This window comes from Gavia stellata, chromosome 2 (genome assembly GCF_030936135.1).
Source record: "Gavia stellata isolate bGavSte3 chromosome 2, bGavSte3.hap2, whole genome shotgun sequence".
NCBI classification, from domain to species: domain Eukaryota; kingdom Metazoa; phylum Chordata; class Aves; order Gaviiformes; family Gaviidae; genus Gavia; species Gavia stellata.
In genome coordinates this window covers 91,987,013-92,009,054 of record NC_082595.1, presented here as the reverse complement: position 1 = coordinate 92,009,054, position 22,042 = coordinate 91,987,013, and the positions used below count along the sequence as shown (strand labels likewise).

At 36.9% G+C, this 22,042-nt stretch overlaps 1 protein-coding gene across 1 annotated transcript in view; it reads right to left on the bottom strand.

Annotated features, from left to right (window-relative positions):
- The window catches only part of SNTG2 (syntrophin gamma 2), a 185,898-nt gene that overhangs the window by 151,414 nt on the left and 12,442 nt on the right, over window positions 1-22,042 (bottom strand). The window contains exons 2-3 of the mRNA XM_059835573.1: window positions 11,160-11,216; window positions 11,009-11,066 (exon numbers count right to left, since the gene is read on the bottom strand). Of these exons, the coding sequence (XP_059691556.1) occupies window positions 11,009-11,066; window positions 11,160-11,216 (115 nt within the window). The remainder of the gene's footprint in view (window positions 1-11,008; window positions 11,067-11,159; window positions 11,217-22,042) is intronic.

The window sequence follows — 22,042 nt, the reverse complement described above, 5'->3', positions numbered from 1 at the left end:
CTGGGTTTTGATTTTCTAATTCCCATTGCTATAGGAGGAACTGTATTCACAGAAAAGAATAAGCATCATGAGGAGCAAACAATCACAGATTGCGAGCAGATAGATTTTCTTAGAACTTCTGAGTAAAACTTGCCAGAAAAATTAAGAAGATTTATCCCCCCCAAATTACACATGGATAGCAGAATCCCATCTGGAAAAAGGTAACAGTCAGATTCCACTGGAAAAAAAAGTGAAGTGACAGACATTTCTAACCATATATACACTTCTGATTTTTAGTGTCATATCTAGTATTGTGCTGTAATGCAACATGATTTTCTCTGTTCCATTAATGTTGTCTTTTTACTTCTCTTCCACTTTATCTATCTGTATCCGTTTATCTCTGTGACTTCCCACCTCTCTCATTTAATTTTCAGTGTGAGTGTCCCTTATGGGCAGTTCTCTCACCATCTTCTCCACTCTATTCTCAAATGATCAGCAGGTATATAATTATTTCTGGACTTATGACCATCTTATGAGATTTTTTTTTAAACAGAATTAGCTTAAATTGGAGATTTTACAGTTAGCAATAGTGCACACTGAAAACAAGAGACATGAATTGCTAAAACTTATACCTATTTTTCAAATGAAATGTTTTAATTCTAAAGAAATCAGAAAATATTGAACAGGAAAAAATGTTACAGAGCTGAATCTGTTTTGAAGATAGGTGTTTGATACTGGCTTTCCTCCTTCACCTTCTCCTTTTAGATGACCTCAGCAAAAAAACAGGTTTTCAGAACATATTGCTCACTACAATCTTCTACTGATAAAACCATTTTTCTGTCAACGGTTAGCATTGAATCCAACTTGAAAGGAAAACTACTGTAACAACAAATTTCTAATATTTTTCACTGCAAACTATTAATGGGATGAACTTAGCTTTATTACAAACAAAAATTGCTTTATATTTTATATATGCCAAAAAGTAAAATGAGGAGGATGTATAAGGGCAATTAGCAATCCCAAAAGCATACCAATGGTCATTAAGGAACCTTAACCTTAAAACCCAAATCCTTTTATTCCCTGCCATGACTTTTAGAAGGCAGATAATATTATAACTGTTTTCTGAATCCAGTTTCAAAATACCATTTTGTTACTATTGCCTAATAATTCAGAGACCCTATGTTACAGCCAAAATTTGCCATTTTTTTGCTGACCTTGTGGGGAAAATGGCTGCATGTTGACCTTGTGGGGAAAATGGCTGCATGTATACCAAAACTGAGAAGACTAGAATCTGGAAAAGTCCTAAGCGTGAAGCTATTTTTTAATAAATGTGCTTTGAAAAACAGTATGAAAAAAAGTTTTGAAGTTCAGTTTTATTTCTACCCATCTAACTCATAGCCATAACTAAAGCAAAAATTATTAAAAGGCTTTTGGATGATTTTCTGATCACAAACAGGTTTGTGACATGAGCTGATTGCCAGTTTATCACATGATCTGTAAAAAGTACCAGCACACAATGTAATTAAATACACTTTAGACCTGCTTTAGGAAACAGGAGGAGAAAAATTCAGATGGTCTGAGTTTCCTGCAGAAGTCCAGGTATTTGTATGTCTCAATGGGTTGTTTACCCTGGAGAAGAGGAGGCTGAGGGGAGACCTTATCACTCTCTACAACTACCTGAAAGGGGGTTGCAGAGAGGTGGGTGTTGGTCTCTTCTCCCAAGTGACTAGTGACAGGACTAGAGGAAATGGCCTCAAGTTGCGCCAGGGGAGGTTCAGGCTAGATATTAGGAAAAAGTTCTTTACCGAGAGAGTAGTGAAACATTGGAATAGGCTGCCCAGGGAGGTGGTAGAGTCACCCTCCCTGGAGGTATTCAAGGAGCGTGTGGATGTGGCATTGTGGCATGTAGCTTGATGGGCATGGTGCTGTGTGGTGTTGGGTGGGTTGGTTTTTTTGGTGTGTTGTGGTTTGTTGTTGTGTGGTGTGTTGGTTTTTTTTTTTTTTTTTTTTTAGGTTGGACTTGATGATCTTACAGGTCTTTTCCAACCTTAGTGATTCTGTGATTCTGTGATTCTGTAATGCAAGACCCTTAAGTCAAACCAAATGGCAAGGTGATTCTTGTAGGCTTTTCCAAACGAGTAACATTACAGTATGAACTCAGCGAACAAAACCTAGACACAACAGGTTAGTTCTTTAATTAAGGGAAGCGGTCTAACATAGCTCAGATTAGCTTGTAGATGTTGCAGTAGACAGAGCCCACAGGAATGGTTATTGTGATAAATTCTAAAGAAAAATACTTCCAGTTTTACATGCATTTAGTAAATCAGTTCTTCATAATTTGATTTTGCATTTATAGAAAAATATCAAATCTCAAGGTAAGGAAACAGAATTGGAACATTAATAACATAAGTACTTTAATATTTTCCCTTTTTAAGAAAAGTCATGACAACTAAAATGTGACTATAAGAAAAGCAAAGCAGTTAGTTTGTTTTTTTTTTTTAAATGTATCTTCAGAAAATTTGAAGGTGCTACATTACTGCTGTCATTTATTACTTGGGATACTTGCCTAACCACAGCTAAGAAGTCCCTTGAGTTTGAAAATAAAAGTAAAAATACTCATGCATCTTACATGGACAGAATTCAGAATTAAGTAGCAATCATTAAGAAGCAAAAGCAATAGTTATAACTACGAATAAGTTATATTTTGTCTAAAAAAAAATTTCTAGTAGCCAAGCATATCTAACACTCCATTAAGAGTCAGTGAAAAGCTATTTAAAATTGTAAAAATGTGGTATTTCTAGGAATACAGTTAGTAGTGTTAGAAGCTCTAGGTACTGTATGTGTACAATCAATCTAAACTTGATAATATTTTCAGAATTATTACAATATTTTTCAGGTAAAAATGGTCGTGTGCATTTTAAAATTAAACATTAGCTGAATAAATTGACAAAGAAATGTAGTACAATGTAAAGGAAGATGAATCTGATCACACAATTGCAATATTCTAAGGCATAAGGTTAGCTCTAATAGACATATGATTAATATCACATGTAAAAGGCTTTCTGAGCTGAATAACATAATATTACGTTAGACAAGTTATGAATAGGCAACACTGTATAAGGAAATAAATTATAATCTGGCATCTTCAATATTTTCTTCCAAAATATATAACTAAATTTCCATCAAATTCTATCATAGTGTGCCAAAAAGTTTTAAATGCTGTAGAGGTGATAACTGAAAAACAAACTTGGGGACTAAGGGGGGATGCCAAAAGTAGCAGAAATACATGCTATAAATGAGTTACAAGAAAAGAAGAGATGTAGTTCCTAAAATAGCCTAAAAAGTCTTTAGTTCAAAAACCAGGAAAGGAAAGATAAGAACAGTGAAATGACCAAAAATAGAACTTTTCTGAAATTGCCAAAGGATGTTATGAAATCTGTCATGCTATTCCATGTGACATGGTCTCCAAGCAGAAAGGTTATTACATTTGCTCTTTCCATCAAATATTCTGTATGATTCTCGACTGCTTCAGCCCCAAAATAATCTGAATGAGTTTTACTCTGATTTTAATTAGTATCTTTCAATGCAATGGGAATCTTTATTACAGTTAAGAGATGTTTGCTGTCTAGCTGCTTCTCCAGTTTCTGTACCAAAGCACTGTGGTAAAAGCAAGCTCCAAATCCAAAGTTCAAAACACCATCCATCCTCAGAGGGACTTCAGGCAGTTCTCTCCTGAACAAATTATCTGAATGAAAACATACTCTACAGTTCTCTAATTTCTCTGCATGGGATAATTATCATTAACCTTTTTCTTCAACCTGGACTCCAGTGGTAACAAATTCAAATAGTAACTTTAAGCGCTATTTCATTAGATTTCTGCAGTTCATAAGGGAACTACATTGACAATCAGAGGTAGGTGAATGGGAGAAAGAACAGAAACTGTGCATGTCAGCGGCATCCTAAGGCCACAGTTTATTCACTCAACTGCTCCCTGGAACAGATGACAAATAAAACGATATAACGTATTTTTCTTACCTTTCTCTATATAGAGTACAAGAGTAATAACCATAATATTATAGGTCCACTGAAATTACAAATCATGTTTTTCAGATTTTATATCTATCTTTTTATTTCATAAACTACAAAAGGTACCTTCCAAAGATAATATTAATCACAAAACCCTATAGAACTGAAATATAATTTCCAGAAACATTTTGTATTTTAACATAGCTGTTAAGCAAAACTAATTATCTTTTATTGGAAGTTGATATTCTTCACATTCATGAAGAAGAATTTGATCATTAATACACCCTTTGAATACGATTTCTTTATACACTAAACAGAAAAGCATTATTCAGTGTCAGGAACCTAATGCACACATTTTCAGACACACACATATATGTATACATATGTAAAGCTTCACTTCGGGAAAGTACGTAAGCAACTGCCTCAATCTAGAGCTGGACAGCTAAGTCACTGTTTCGTTTTTTTAGCCAAACCAAAGGAATGAAAACAAATTTCAAATGGACCTAAAATGGGAATGTAGAAATGAGTTTTGGATTCATCAAGCTCTTAAATAAACATAAATAAATATTTTTAAAAATAACAAATTCTACAACAAAACAAAATTTCTATGTGAAACTTGCAAGTATTTCATCCCAAATTATCTTCTGTCCAGGAATTACTTATGAATAATTTTAATGCATAAAAATATGCATTTCACTGTAAGGATGAAAACATTACCATCTTAAAAACATTTACTAGATCTGATTTTAAGTATATGCCTGTTCAGTTAAATAAGTACTTAAAAATTAACTCTTTGCATCGTTCTACCCAAAGAATTCTTTAGATTTAGGTCAGCAATTTAAGTCCCTTGCTTCAGCATTTAACCTTCAAAACAAATCCCAGTGGCATAAATTGTTCTAGAACCTCAACTCAAGAATTCATCTTCTCACTAAATATACAATGACTGCTACTGGTATCATTGGAGCTTAAGCATGTTCTTAACTATTGCATTGAATAAAAATACTTGCCTGAATCAGAGATCAAAGTACCTTCCTTTTACTTGTTGACTGATCTTTAACAGTTCATTAAGATGTCCTTTCTGTTAAGAGGTACTGCCTTTTGCAGCCTGCCTAGTCTCGAGGAGGCAACAATAAAAAGAGAAATCCAAAATGCTAAGAATGTTCTTCTATGCCTTCTGAAAATAAACTTAGAGCTGGAGGCGTAGGTCCAGGCATAGGTCCAAGAGAGAGAACAGTGAGTAGATGCTATCTTCAGGTATCATTAGCTTTCCAGTAATAAAGAAAAAAAACACTGGCAAAGATAATTAAAAAATAATGACATAAAATATGAATAATCCTAAAAAATACTGAAGAAATTTTTAAGTGATATTAGGAAACAGTGTACAAATATTAAATACCTTCCAGCTTCAAATGTCTTATGTTCAAATGAGGCCTTTCTTATGTTTAAAGATGGCCTTGTGTTCAGTCTTCACCTTCATTAACATAAGGCATAACACAAGTTTTTGATCCATTCTGACTTTCTTATAAATGCAAATACCTCCATTTGGGCTTAACACATCCTTAATCTTGACCTTGCTCACTCAGTGGAATGAATCTCCAAGGCTGATGAAGCCAAGGTGAGTACAGCTGTAGGGATGAAGAACATCAGCTGCAAATATAACCATGACTGTAATGTCACATCATGTCCAACGAGTTGTTCAGACTAGGCTTGGTTACCCTAGTTGCACCAGCTTTATGGATGACTGGAGTCAACACAGAAAAAAATTGCTACGGGGGAAGTACCACATATGCTTCCATACTAAACCATCTTTGCTTGGCATGTAAGTGTAAATGAAACTGTTAAAAGCCCTCACCAAACTGACATCATGTCCTCCAAACAGATGGTCCTGAATGCGGGCAGCCAGGATGTGATATTTGGACACAGTCTGTGTTTGCAGAGCACATGTTTTCAAGCCAAGAATGTTTCAGTGGCTGAATGTCCTGAGTTCGTTCCAATCCTGCTAGGGTATACGGCATCCCCAGTCAGAAATGAACTAAACACATAAACCAGAAGATTTTTCAGTACAGCAGAATGTGAGTTATAAGTCACCTTTTATCACAGAAGGTGGGAAAATGCTTTCTAATTAAGGTTTTAACCAATTTTGGCTCTCAAGAGAGGACCTTCTTTGAAACTGACAAAAAGCAAACTATCCTTATTCTACCAGGTTTTATTTAATTTTATTTAACTATTTTCATCACGCCTCCGTGAGCTGAACCCACTGTTCTGTTTCACCGTTGCTGCTTGTCTGACTCCACATGTTATATGAGATATGAGCACAGCTCACAGCAGTAGCCAGATTATTACAGCAGATCTCACGAAAATATAAAGTTGCATCAAGGTAACAAAATGCGACAGCTAACTTGATAATTCTGCAACACAAACCAGAAATTTGATTGACTGATATTTATACAATTAAAATTCCCAATACTATATGCAGTAAGTCACTTGTATGTATGATGAAGTTAGATTTCAAAGTCCATTTGTTTTTACAGTCTCCACCCTTTAGAGTCCACAAGTTCATAAAGACTCTTTAGTAATTAAAAAATGGGAATAACAGAGAACAGAAAGAAATGAATGCTTATACACTTTACCCATACATTGTGTATAAGGATTCCTTAAAGTATATTTGATGGATCTGACAAAACATCTTACGGATTCACTATACAAGAAGTAAGCCTGAATGATCTGATTCCTTTCAAAGTTCAAGATATTCAGTTACACATCTCTGAGAACAGGACTCTACATCTATTTGACTGTAAACCTACTGCAGTCTTTAGCATAAATAAATTGTTAATACTAATTATAGCACATATATAAAAATAATACACACCTAGAAGTTATTAGCAAATCACCTACTACTGTACAATGATTTGCTCTATCTTGGGCCAGTTTCAAAAGGAAAATACAGGAAAAGCAATACTGTATTAAATTACATTAAAAAAAAAGCCTTGAGAAAGCATGAAAATCTTAGAAAAACTTACTGAGAAGCTTCAACATCAATAGTATCTTTTCATAATCTAGGAGATTATTAGTAATGTTGCTAATATGCGGAGTCAACTGGACAATTTGATATATGGGTAGGAGAAAAAAATCCTTGCTTTGGAAGTCAAATAATTACCTACAGGATTAAAATTACTCTGTAGCTAATTATATCACTTTACTTTTGAATTTATAAATGTATTTGCATTTACTTGTTCTCATTCTGTCTGGCACAGGACTTCTGCCCTCTGAAATTAACTCTAGCAAAAGCTTTGGTGGTATGAAAAAAATATGTAACCTGTGTTAGAATGGAAGACAGAATCCACAGAAAAATGTAAAAGGCCTAAGCTTGGTGACGAGTCATTGGCATTAACAAAACTTGCTCTTACATAATACTGCTGAGGAGGGTATGCGCTCAGGAAGAACTCTGGACATTCTTTATTGTAATTCGTAATACAGTGGACATTAGTCTAAAGCACTGGATGACCACGCAATCTTGGCTTTCAGAAATGTAAAGCTATTCTCTTGAATTAAGTTTCTGTGTATGTTTCAGTGAACTTGTTCAGGAAAGTCTTATTGAATAGAGTGATCTAGGATAACTTAATTTGAAAGTTATAAACACAGTCATCATAGCTGAGAGGTCTCTAAGACAGTCAAAACTGTAAGAATAGTATTTATTACCACTGTTGCTACAGAAGGGCTTGTGTTGAATAATGAAATCAAATAAAAATGAAATCTTCACCCTATCTCAACAACTGAAGTGCAAATGCCTTCAGCTGCTGCTTAGGTCAATACCAACAAAATCACTTGTTCTATATTTGAAAAATTTAAAGAGTACAAAGATAGCTGACTAATTACATTATTTAGGATAGCACAAAGGCTGTACAGCTATAAAAAATAAGCAACTGCTGTATTCTATTATACTTCTAGCTTTGAAACTATAAAATATTACTGTATCCAAACAAAGTAAGGTTGGAAATATGATTCTGCAGTATTGTCATATAACAGGCATTAAATTTCATGAAAAGTATCACAAGTTATCATACATTTTAGGAAACCAGTATTCTAGTCAGTAAGAAGAATTTTACTCACATAAGTTCAGATATTTTACTCAAGGACCCAAAATATTAAAATACCTCATAGTAAAACTCCTGATAAAAAATCCCTTTTTTATGAGGTAGCTGATGTATTTTCAGATGTTACTGCATGATACAAGTTTTTTTTTTTTAAATTCAGTATATTTGCTTGACGCAGCAACTAATCTCACTGCTTAACTCAAAGCCACCTTTGAAGCTAGCTTATCCGTTTCACCATTATTAGTACCTTGTATAATGAAAATCAATTGGTGATTTATTCACATTATGAACATACAAATGTTCAGTCCAAAATTTAGTTTGAGGTAAATCTGTAGGAGTCTCATCTCTCCCTCATGCTTAACATTTCCTCTCATTATATCCAACACAAACATTTTTCTAGATATCCTTTGATACATAAATATATATATATATTTAACTATGCATGTGTACATTCATATATATACATATGGGAAGAAAGAGCGCACATATTTTTAGAACACTGTTGCTATTTTCCCTTAAATAATATTACCAGATTGTTTCCTCTAACATTAAAGCCCTAGAATCTTAAAACAGAAATTTTCCCTCAAGAACATGTGAGTTAAATTCAGACATATTCTCTTCATTACTACTACCATTTAAATACAATACTATCAAAGTAATGCTGTGAATAGTCTTTGTTATTATTGTTTACCTACACTGAATAACAGCAACACTTTGAGATTTTTGAGATCATATCAAAAGAATAAGATTTGCAGTATAAGAAGGTTCTGGACTTCCAAATTTTTTCTCAAAATCTTTTGATGCTATTTAGAAATACTCCTTTTCCAGAAGAAACAAATAAACTCCAAACTGTTTTCTGTTACACAGACATTTAGTAACCAGAATGGGAATACAGGAAGCAATGTGCCACGAAAAGCATTTATATCACATATCTCTGATCTTTAGCATCTGCAGCACTAAATAAATTGCAGAATCACTCAGGCTGGAAGGGACCTCAGGAGTTCGCGTGACCCAGCCCCAACACACACTGAAAGCAGGGCCAAGATTCTCTTCTTCACGCCAGTGGCACAACTGATACTATGTCTATAGACTACTTCCTTCATACCTTGCCAGGGGTGTCAGTGTCTTCAGGCCATTCACTGATTCAGCCGGGAACACTGCATATAGACTTACTGTGATACAGCACTGCCTCTGGTTATAACCACTACCCGCTTTGGAGCTTCCTTGGACAAAAAGTTACACGATCTTAAAACAAGTATCCTCTGAGGAGAAATTTTCAGATTTGAGGTAAACAGCTGACCCCATAAAATTATTGTTGCATTTGTTACTCTACAAATAAATGCAGTTCATGAAAAACTACCAATAACATACAAAACTATGCATGTATGTATTTTATATACAAACTCACTACTAACCTTGATTAAAAGTATTATGTCCTAAGAGGGCAGGAGATAGCTTTCTTTGTTGGAGATTAATTTCCTGAATTACTTTCCTTAGACCTGAATGCTTATATTAATTTTATTACTATTATGCATTTATTCTCTTAGTATGGTTTATTATGCTGTGTATTCTAGGAGCCTCTTATTGTTCCATATACAGTAAGACAATTGACATAAAACCACCTCTTCCTCGCTGTAGAAACAATACAGTAGAAAGAACTGTCATACTGAAATATCTAAGTACTGTACACAGGAAACTTGAAGCCGCCTTTCCGACAGGATACTGGCATAGCCAATCCGTTCAATATTCACTAGATATCAGCTGAAAATGGCTTACCAAGTTTGGGTATTGCATTTCAAGCAAAATAAGGACCCACTGGAGAAAATGCAGAGGAGAAAAACAAGCACGGTCTGCGATCTAGTAAAGCATAAGGCTGAATACAATGCCAAGAAGATGTGCTTCATCTCCACTGCAGCAAAGCAGGAAGAGAGGCTGATGAATTCAAAAGATCATGTCAGTATCTCTGAGTCATCTAAGGAGCAGGACATGCACTGAGGGCCACAGTGCAGTGCTCTGACTTTTCTTGCAGGAAAGGTTACATGAAATGGGTAGATTTATTCCAGAGAAGAGAGGAAACACAAAGAAGCTTATCATAGAAACACAACAAATCTTCAAATATGTAAAAGAATGCCTCAGCAAAGAAAAGAACAAACTAGTCCCCATGTCCGTGTCTACCAGAGAAGAAAATATGACTTTGTTTTTCACCAGCTAAGACCCTTAGTTCACCTTGCAAAGCACTGCCCACATATGTGCAATCGTTCTTCTTTTCCTTATTGAAGGGCCCCTTGGTTTTCCAGAGCAGTTCTCCAATTTGCCAAGATCAGTCCAAGGTCTGACATGGTCCCCTAAAGGTTCCTTTTGCTAGATAAATGTCAATGTAATACTTAACCAGGTTAGACTACACTGATTTAGATCTTGTGTTATCATCACCATAATAAACATTACAAATTGCTCTCTGCAACTAGGCACAGTTAGTCATACCATAGAGCAGTGAATTACTGTGTGGGAAAAAAATATGTCTGGTTTATATTTTTTTATCCTCTGGGTTATTAAAGTTAAGTACATCAATAGATTTCTTATGTTACATATTTGTTTTCACAAGTAACTTCAAATATTTTGTTTACAACACAACTGTCTTACTGCAGTAAAAAATATGTTTTCTGAAACTATTACTTAGCAGTAAATTTTCAAGTACGGGTCCTAAAGACTTGAAAAGATTATAGCTTTTAAATTCAACACAAAGGCACATGGACCATTTGGACATTTACAGAAAGGCTTAAGGAAAGTGTGAGGCTGAAAGAATGAGCCATACATATGTTTTAATTCTCAATTTAAAGAACATTTAATTTTTTAAAAAACCCCACAGATACTACAGTACTATATAAGTAAATAACATGAATATATGTTACCTGCTTGGTCTTTAAACACTTTTGATACGACGACAGGCACTTTGTGCTCAGCACCACCCTGTAAAAGATGCGCATTAACCATCAGATCTCAATTAAGACTGAAGTGAACTAGTCATACTGAAAATTAAAAGAAATGAGAAGTTATGCATACCTTTATGCTTAAGCCCAAGCCACCAACTGGTTGTCTACGAAGTGTAACAGTTCTGTGCTTTAAAAAATTGTAGAAAAAATAAATTTAGGTGAAAACACAGTATCTGAATAACTATAGAAGATGTTTCTAAACTGTTTTTACTTCTAAAAAAACTAATTCTCAAAGGTAGCCTAAAATCTGTGATCAGGTTCAGTTCTGAAGTATCACTCAACGCTGATTTATAGGCACTTATTTAATTCCTTACCACAGAGAGCAGAACTTGTGTGAATCACACAGATTTTTAGTATGTTTTTCTATCGCTGAAGTGATAGTCTTCCTAAACAGAAATTTTTACATGCTTTTGCTTTGTTTTGACAAATGTTTTCATGAGAAAACTATACAAAGAGCTTTGAGATGTGCATTTTCCTAGCTGATTTACATTCTTTAACTCCTGTCATGTATGCACATGATATTTATTCTCATTTTTCAATCACAAATATCAATGTTTTCTAATCCTCATCTTCAGACCTATACCAATATTTTACAGCATATGACAAATGGCTTTTAGTGATAGTCTGCTTCAAATTGTTATTTTCTTGCATTTTATGTTTAAGTACATAAAGAAGATAAACATTTATCAATATTTTTCTACAGCAACCTATCATAAGTTTTATAGTATGCTGAATTTGACATTTCATTAATGTTTAAATCTTGGTGCCTGACAACATAATAATAGCACTTCATCTGCTGGCAATAATTATAGAGTTGAGGGGAACTTTTTTGCAACATGCTGAACAGTACTGCATAGAATGCCATCTTTCACCACCTAGAACAGTAATTCCTGAACATGTAAGAAAAAAATGTTTCTTTTCTGTACATCACAAATTATATATGAGATTACACCTATAGGTATACTTCCTGATTGGGTATTTTACGATTTCACTAATTTAGATAAATGTAAATTTTTATTTCAATAGTCAAGCCCATAATCTTATATTATCAAGTTATTTTTAGCTTTTTTTCTAACACTCACCTTACTAGACACATGTTCATATTGACTCAGGAGAAAGGGGAATACAATAAAACAAATTTCAATCTCATTTTAGGAGGGTAAAACTAATGCATATGGTAAAAAAAGTTAAGAATACTTTCACACATTTTCAGAATTTCTCTCTTCCGTTCCCATGATCATTATACTACACCAGTATGTGCTAAAAAAGGAAAACTGTTGTATTATGACACATGGTACCTGATTTATTACAAAAGGTTTATATGATTCAATATAAGATGATATAATTCAGCCTTATTGAAATCTGTGCTAATTCAAATAGTTTCATAGGTTCTTTTCTTCATTTTGAACTGCATCAAAACTTTTGATCAAAATTAACATACGCACTGGGAAAGTTCTGATCCAATCTGAATTAGAATATGTCTCTACCTTTAAATTCAGTGACTCATTCCCAGGAGTCATTTTCTATGACATAAATCCTCTCTACTTATTTAATTCATGTTTCTCTCCACCTATACTTACGTCCTGTAAACAAATTATCCCAATATATCCCATCACATAGAGATGATAGAATAAGTATTTCGACAGTTTAGATTGCTTTAGCATTATTGGACAACAAATACAAATACACTACATGGATAGCTTTTAGCCATTTTATAAAAGACAAGCAAGGTATTATTTACTAGCATCTTATACATTCAACTAACTAACGTGTATTTTTATGTGATTGATAGGTACATTTCAGGTGATAATACTGATGATATAATTGAGTTTGTAGACATACAAAGCAATCTATTTGCATAACATGTTGTAATAATCTTTATATTTATATTTTCATAATTCATAGAGTTGCTTATTACAGAGCTTCAAATATTGCTATTAAAGGACACTTTGAAAGAAGGTATTAAACATGTACATAAACATGTACCTAAACATTTCCCACGTAACAGCTTTTTTAATGAGAGCAACATTTAAAATAATGAAAGCTTCCTACTTTTAATGATGTTCAAATTGCAAAACAAAATGCCAAAACCTGAGCATAATCAAGTCTCATAATCAAAATCATTTACACAAACTTACTTAAATCCTATGATCATAGATAATTTCCTATGACTATGACTAGTGGTCATACAAAACATCACATTTCTTTTTCTGCAGATAGGTTTTTGTTATTGATTTTGAATTTTAAAAAATTGAACAGTGTACAATTCCAGAAGATCAGAAGAAAGCTAATACTGGGCCAATATTGAAAACGTAAATAGAGCCATGGATCTTCACTATATTACAATGCTTTAGGGTAAGATGATTGTAAATCTGAACCATCCACTCCGTTAGGGAACAACAGTAAAGCGAGTTCATAAGGATTTAAAGAGGAATAATTTAAAGGGAAAAGTGTTACGGAAAAAACCTTTTTAAGTGACATGAATACTTGCTATGAAATTTCCAATCTCAATGACCAGTACCAGCATAATAACCCTTATAAGGCAGTGATCGGACACCCCACAAAAACTTCATTAAAAACATAAAACTACTCGAAATAATATGGTGTATTTTAAGCACATGTAAATTGGCTGGTTAAAAGATTCCAAATCAAAATATTATGGAGATAAAGCTACTATTTAGTGGATATGTTTCTTGTGGGATAATGACAGTACCTGAGTTCTTTAAAAACAATAAAAATCAGTGATGTAAAAAAAAAAATTAAATTAATTGCAATTATGTTTGTAAGGGACAACACTTGTGATAAGGTAATAATGAACAGTCAGCTTCTAAGCATACAGCAATTTAAAGTCAAGGTCATTTAAGGTCACCCTTGTAACAAGGAAAACTGCTCATATAAATGGAGAAAATCACTCTATCTGGCAAAAGCTGGCCTTGCAAAAAACCAAATGTATAAGTCATGCTAAGTATGAGAAAAAAATATGTTCCTCCATAATGCCACGGCCAAAATCACTAGTGTAATCCTACATCATCAGGAGACTATTAAGAAGGAGCAGAGAAACGATAAATTACAGAATCACAGAATCACTAAGGTTGGAAAAGACCTGTAAGACCATTGAGTACAACCATCAACCCAACACTACCATACGCACTAAACTATGTCCTGCAGTGCCACGTACACACGTTCCTTGAACACCTCCAGTGACGTTGACTCCACCACCTCCCCGGGCAGCTTATTCCAGTGTCTCACCACTCTCTCAGTACAGAAATTTTTCCTAATATCCAGCCTGAACCTCCCCTGGCGCAACTTGAGGCCATTTCCTCTTGTCTTGTTGCTAGTCACTTGGGAGAAGAGACCAACCAACACCCACCTCTCTGCAACCCCCTTTCAGGTAATTGTAGAGAGCGATAAGGTCTCCCCTCAGCCTCCTCTTCTCCAGACTAAACAACCCCAGTTCCCTCAGCTGCTCCTCATAAGACTTGTGCTCCAGACCTCTCACCATTTTTGTTGCCCTTCTCTGGACACACTCCAGCACCTCAATGTCTTTCTTGTAGTGAGGGGCCCAAAACTGAACACAGTACTCGAGGTGCAGCCTCACCAGTGCCGAGTACAGGGGCACGATCACCTCCCTACTCCTGCTGGCCACACTATTTCTGATACAGACCAGGATGCCGTTGGCCTTCTTGGCCACCTGGGCACACTGCTGGCTCATATTCAGCCGTCTGTCAATCAACACCCCCAGGTCCTTTTCTGTAGGGGAACTTTCCAGCCACTCGTCCCCAAGCCTGTAGCGTTGCATGGGGTTGTTGTGACTCAAGTGCAGGACCCGGCACTTGGCCTTGTTGAACCTCATCCAATTGGCCTCGGACCATCCATCCAGCCTGTCCAGATCCCTCTGCGGAGCCTTCCGACCCTCCAGCAGATCAACACTCCTGCCCAACTTGGTGTCGTCTGCAAACTTGCTGAGGGAGCACTCAATCCCCTCATCCAGATCATCAATAAATATATTGAACAAGACCAGCCCCAAAACTGAGCCCTGGGGGACTCCGCTTGTGACTGGTCGCCAACTGGATTTCACTCCATTCACCACAACTCTCTGGGCTCAGCTGTCCAGCCAGTTTTTCACCCAGCAAACAGTACACCTAAGCCACGAGCTGCCAGCTTCTCCAGAAGAATACTGTGGGAGACAGTGTCGAAGGCTTTACTGAAGTCCAGGCAGACAACATCCACAGCCTTTCCCTCATCCCCCGGAACCAAGGTCAGGCTGACAGGCCTGTAGTTCCCCAGATCCTCCTTCCGGCCCTTCTTGTAGATGGGTGTCACGTTGGCAAGCCTCCAGTCACCTGGGACCTCCCCTGTTAACCAGGATGATTGATAAATGATGGAGAGTACCTTGGCAAGCTCCTCCGCCAGCTCCCTCAGCACCCTTGGGTGGATGCCATCCGGTCCCATAGACTTGTGAGTGTCCAGGTGGCATAGCAGGTCGTTAACTGCTTCCTCCTGGATCATGGGGAGTTTATTTTGCTCTCCATCCTTGTCTTCCAGCTCAGGGAGCTGAATACCCTGAGGATACCTGGTGTGGCTGTTAAAGACTGAGGCAAAGAAGGCATTAAGTACCTCAGCCTTTTCCTCATCCTTGGTGACAATGTTCCCCCTCCCATCCAGTAAAGGATGGAGATTCTCCTTGGCTCTCTTTTTGTTGTTAATTTATTTGTAAAAACATTTTTTGTTATCCCTTACAACTGTGGCCAGATTGAGCTCTAGCCGGGATTTTGCCTTTCTAATTCCTTCTCTGCATGACCTAACAAGATCATTGTACTCTTCTTCAGTTGCCTGCCCCTTCTTCCAAAGGTGATAAACTCTCCTTTTTTTCCTGAGTCCCAGCAAAAGCTCCCCATTCTGTATCTGTCAGTAATCCACACACTTTAAATAATACAGATAGTTCTCATATGCTCATTTTGCAAATTATGCAAATGAATTGGAGAGGTAGCAGGCAAGAGCCACAGTAACATCAAATAGCTCGAGAGATTTGTATAGTAATGAAACACATGCTAGGAGTTAAATATATTTAGCTTTTTTAAAGCCCTTTTCAGGAATGATCAAGCAGTTTTTAAGTATCTTCCTTCACATAAGACAACCAAATCTTACAGACAGATAGAGTGAAAATTTCAATGACTTGAAGTGGAAAACAGACACTTTGAGACTATAAGACAAGACAAGATTTTAAACTTTTGTAGTATGACACACCATAACTGGATTTTTTTTAAAACCTTTTTTTAATAGTAATATGGCCTTAGACCTTACAGTGTACAGGTGGTTTTTTTATCTTTCTTTAAAGCATGATCTGTCATGTTATTTCATAAAGAGAAATTTAATTTAGTTCTAAGTGGAGCATTACTAAAATACTCATGAGGGTTTTTTTTATGCTAGTAAGCAGTACAATATTTAGGTACATCCACATAAATGAAATTAGTTTCACAATCTGCCAAAAGTATCCTCATTCTACAGGGCAAGAATAGAGGCACACAAAGATTTAGGGATAATTAATTCTGTTTTAGTGATTTGAAATGCCTAAATGCCTTTTCTAAGTATTTGTATGAAATTTATCTGTTCAAAGCATCTTGTTGACCAGCTTCAGCCTTAGCTTTGAATGTTCAGCATTTTAACACATCACAGTTTCACATTAGAGGATAAGATGCACCTAATGCCTGATCAGCAGTGTTAACTTGATATTAGTTTATTTACATAACACATCTAGGATTATATTGCACCTCTCTTTCAGGGCAAGAACCATTGACCACTAGCTATTGAGACTACCCTTTTCTTCCTGTAATGCTTCAACTCATTCCCTGCATATCTTCCAACATAAAAGACAACACAAAGCTAAGATTCAAGAGACAATAGCCTGTATATTTCTAATTTTCTAATATTTGACTTTGCAACTTTATTTTAAAGGAGGAAATTAAAAAAAAAATTTGGGGAAAAAACATAGATTCACATGGTTCACTATAGGCTAGTTTCCATTTAATCCTTCAGTTGGACCCTTAAATTCATAACACAGATATTCACTACTTGAGCCAAAAAAAATAATCTGTGGGTAATTTAGAGGAGATTCAACATTAGATACCTGCTGAAAGCAAGACACTACTGAATTAATTTTCAGGTTTTGTAGGCAAATATGCTAAACAGTAATTAGGCTGTTTTATTTGATCTCTTCTCTCTGTCCCCTCTAACTTATCCTGTTGTGGTCCCAATTCTCTTCTCAGGACCTTTCTTTGCTTTTGTTCTTCCCCATCTCATAACTCAAAATTCTGGAAGGTATTTTTCACTTCTCCTGCAAACCAAAGAACAGACTATTTGTCTTACAATTACAGTCTCACAAGCCATGCCTATACTAAAATAAAGCAGGCTGGAGGATTTTCTCCAGCAAAGCAACACAGTAAAACTCCCATTCACAGTAGTAAATTTTATTTCCTTGAAAACATTATGAATACATCCAAACTGCCTAACTGGGACACTACATGACACATGCCATCTCCTGATTTGGTCTGAGGCATTGTTTAAGAGTTATAACTGACATTGGACAAAATCGAGACGGACACGAACAACCAGTAGAGACAATTTGGCACAAGTCAAAACATAGCCACGGAGCACACTCACATACCATATAGACAACTGTGGCCAATTCTGAATGTGTGCTACAGCTGAGTTTTATTTTCCAGCAGAGATGAAGTCACAGACAGATATATTTATGACTCCAGGGAGAAGACTCCAAAATGTTTGACCAAGCATGTGCAAGATGGCACATCCCACAAGAATCCTGCTTAACCCAAGAAGCACGAGGGAGGTTTGGTCTGCATTTGTACCAAAAATGTAGGGAAACAGAGGAAGCAAGTCCTAGGGGTGAAAATCAGGTAGCAAGAAGGGAAGCTAGAGACCTGGACTTCTATAGTAAGGTTCTCCAAAACTCTTCCAGAAGTCCCTGCAGGTCTGGGGAGACAAGGCAAGATTTTAATGCCTGCCTAAAAAGATGGTTCAAGGAACATGGATTCAGGTTCATCAGAAACTGGAGGGCATTTTTGCAACAAAGGGAGCCTTTATAGGAGGGCACAGAATTCATTTGGACTGTAAAGGATCCAAAACTTCTGGTACTTAAAATGAGGAAGGCCATAACTAAAGTTTTAAACTGCACCGTTGGAAAAGTTGACAGGTACAGAAGGCAGTATAATTACGGATGATGCTTCTATTACAGATATAAACAGAGATATTCTGTATCCTGAACTGAAGGACAGGTCAGGGAGGGAATAATGCAAACAGGAAATGTAAAACAGAGGGCCAGGAACAAAACCAAAATTGCACTAAATCTGAACTAAACAGAGGTATAAACACTCTGAAGAGGTAAAAAAAATCTAGTACTGGGATGCAAAGTATATAAGAAAGGTAAAATAGTCTAGATAAACAGTAAAGTAAATGCCTTGTGATACAGAGAACTTAGATTCAAATCAAACTAATAACCTAATCACCTCAAGTAAAACAACAGATTCCAGGTTAAATGCAAGCAAGAGTCTGTATTAGTGATCACTCAACCAAGATGATAACAGTGAGATATGAAAAGAGCCGACTGGAATGAGAAATGTAACGGTGGTAACAGACTTCACTGAGCCGCCGGTAGGTCGGAGAGGTACACATAAGGATATAATGCAGTCAACAAAAAGCAGGTCTCTATCAGTCGCTGCTTCATGGAGCTCACAAGATTAGACTCAATACTTGCCCTAGTCTTCAGTATAGCATGTGCAGGATTTAGTTAAAATTTTTACAGCTGAAAAGGTACTCTATAGTAACTGCTATGTACCGTACATTCAACATTTACGCAACTGTGATCCCAAGAAGGGAACTATGCAAAAATGAGGAATCTTGTTGAAAGGAAAAATAAAGGGGGCAGCTAAGAAAATAACGGCTTTATAGGCAGAGTGAAGAGTACTTAAGGGTACCACACTGGAAGCACAGAGCCAACAAACGCCACTTATTAGTGATTTAATTCAGATAAAAAGGAAAACTGCATGGCTAAAGAGGAGTTTAAGAGAGGTTATTACATGTAAAGACTAATGGACATCATATTCAAATGAAGACAAGGAAAAGGAACATAAGCAAATATAATTGAAAAGAGAATTAGGAAGTAACAGTAAAGAGAATTCCAACAACTGCCAAAAAGAATCAAAATTAATAATAAATCTTCAAAACTATGAGGAGCAGGAGGTCCACCAAAGAAACCGCCGAGTCGATTTATGATCAAGATATAAAAAACATACTCAGAGAAAATAAGGCTACTTAAGGGAAGATAAATGAACACTTTTCATTAGTGTGAAAAAAACTAGAGACATTCCTACAACATTCTTTGTAGCACAAAGGATGTATGGATCTGTCTGAATTTGAAAGCACTTTAGAAGCAAATTGACTAAGTAACAGTAGCAAATCACCAGGATCAGATAGCATTCACCCTAGTCTTAAAGAAACTCAGGGATGAATCAAAGCAGGAGCACTGGAGTGATACTTCTCAATAAAGCCTTGATACATGAAGACTACAACATGGAAAATAAAATCCAATTTTTTAATGAAAGGTTCCAGTTAAGGTTTAGGAAACTTAAGCCCTGCACTAAACACAGAATCACAAAATAACATAATGACAGGGGTTCGAAGTGACCTCTGGAGATCATCTAGTCCAACCCCCTCCACCAGAGCAGGGTCACCTAGAGCAGATTGCACAGGAATGCATCCAGGCAAGTTTTGAATATCTCTAGAGAAGGAGACTCCACAACCTCTCTGGGCAGCTTGTTCCAGCACTCTACCACCCTCAAAGGAAAGAAGTTCCTCCTCATGTTTAGATGGAACTTCCTTTGACCAAGTCTGTTCCTGTTACCTCTTGCCCTGTCACTGGGCACCACTGAAAAAAGACTGGCCTCATCCTCCTGGCACCCACCCCTTAAGTATTTAGAAGCATTAATAAGACCCCTCTCAGTCTTCTCTTCTCCAGACTAAAAAGACCCAAGCCCCTCAGCCTTTCCTCATAAGAAAGACGTCCCAGTCCCCTAATCATCTTTGTAGCCCTTTGCTGTACCCTCCCCAGCAGCTCCCTGTCCTTCTTGAACCGGGGAGCCCAGAACTGGGCACAGTACTCCAGATGTGGCCTCAGCAGGGCAGAGTAGAGGGGGAGGATAACCTCCCTCAACCTGCTAGCCACACTCTTCTTGATGCACCCCAGGATGCCATTGGCCTTCTTGGCCCCAAGGGCCCATGGCTGGCTCATGGTCACCCTGTTGTCCACCAGGACGCCCAGGTCCCTTTCCACAGAGCTGCTCTCCAGCAGGTCAGCCCCTAACCTGTACTGATGCATGGGGTTATTCTTCCCCAGGTGCAGTACCCTACACTTGCCTTTGTTGACTTTCATCAGGTTCCTCTCTGCCCAACTCTCCAGCCTGCCCAGGTCACGCTGAATGGCAGCGCAGCCTTCCGGTGTGTCTGCCACTCCTCCCAGTTTTGTGTCATCAGCAAACTTGCTGAGGGCTCACTCTATCCCTTCATCCAGGTCACTGATGAATGTGCTGAACAGGACTGGACCCAGTACTGACCCCTGGGGAACACCACTTGTTACAGACCTCCAACTAGACTCTGTGCCACTAATCACAACCCTCTGAGCTCTGTCTATCAGCCACTTTTCAATCCACCCCACTCTCCATTCATCTAACCCACACTTCCTAAGCTTGCCTATGAGGATGATGTGGGAGATGGTGTCGAAAGCCTTGCTGAAATCAAGGTAGACAACATCCACTGCCCTCCCCTCATCTATCCATCCAGTCATGCCATCGTAGAAGGCTATCAGATTAGTCAGACATGACTTCCCCTTGGTGAATCCATGCTGACTATTTCTAATAACCTTCTTTTCCTCCAGATGCTTTGAGATGATGCCCAGAACGAGCTGTTCCATCATCTTTCCAGGGATGGAGGTGAGGCTGACTGGCCTGTAGTTTCCTGGGTTAGAAACTTAGAACAAACTATAGGGGAAAAATTAATCTCCAGACAGTGAGAGAAACTATAACAAAGAACAGAATTGGCAGACATTTTAATGAACTTGATTTATCTTGGAAGAGACCGTGTATTTTTTAAAAGTGAGTTATGGAAACATAGGAAACATGAGGGAACAGTCTTGCACAGATATATTGCTAATTAAAATTAGTTAGAAAATAGATAGAAAACAAGGGGATGGATTAAATGCATAATTCTCACAATGGAGGGAGGTCACCAGTGAAGTTCCACTGTTGCCTATGTTGCAACCTGCATTATTTAAAACACTCATGAAGAATTTAAAAAAGAAAGGTAGGAGTAGTAAGATTAACTTTGCTGCTTACTGAGACAGTAAGTGAACTGAAAATATTTGCAGAACATCTTACAAAATAGTAACCGGGCAACAAAACAGCATACAAAATACAATAGCAGATCAAAGCTAGTGAGAAAGATTATTTTTCCCATGTACATTATTTATATAAGGAATTAGGATTGATTCCGAATCAGTCATTTCTATCACGGAGTAAGACCTTGGGGTTAAAGTAGATGGTTTCATGACATCAACAGTGCAGTGTTCAGTAGTGGTCAAAAAGAGAAATCGAATTTTTGAAAGTCTAAGCAAACGAACAGAGACAAAGAACAGCATTATACCACTGTACAAATCCAAATTTCACCCCACCTTGAAAATTGTATACCATTTTGGTCCCTTCATACCTGAAACTGCTAGAAAAGGTTCAGAAAAAGCCAATAAGTATGATGGAAGCACAAAACTGCTCCTGTACAAGGCATAACAGAATAGGCTATAACTGTTCATCCAGGAAAAGACACAGACTGGGGATCAGGAGGCTCTTACAGCACAGTAAGTTGCACAGAGGACAGTGAATGGGAATCAGT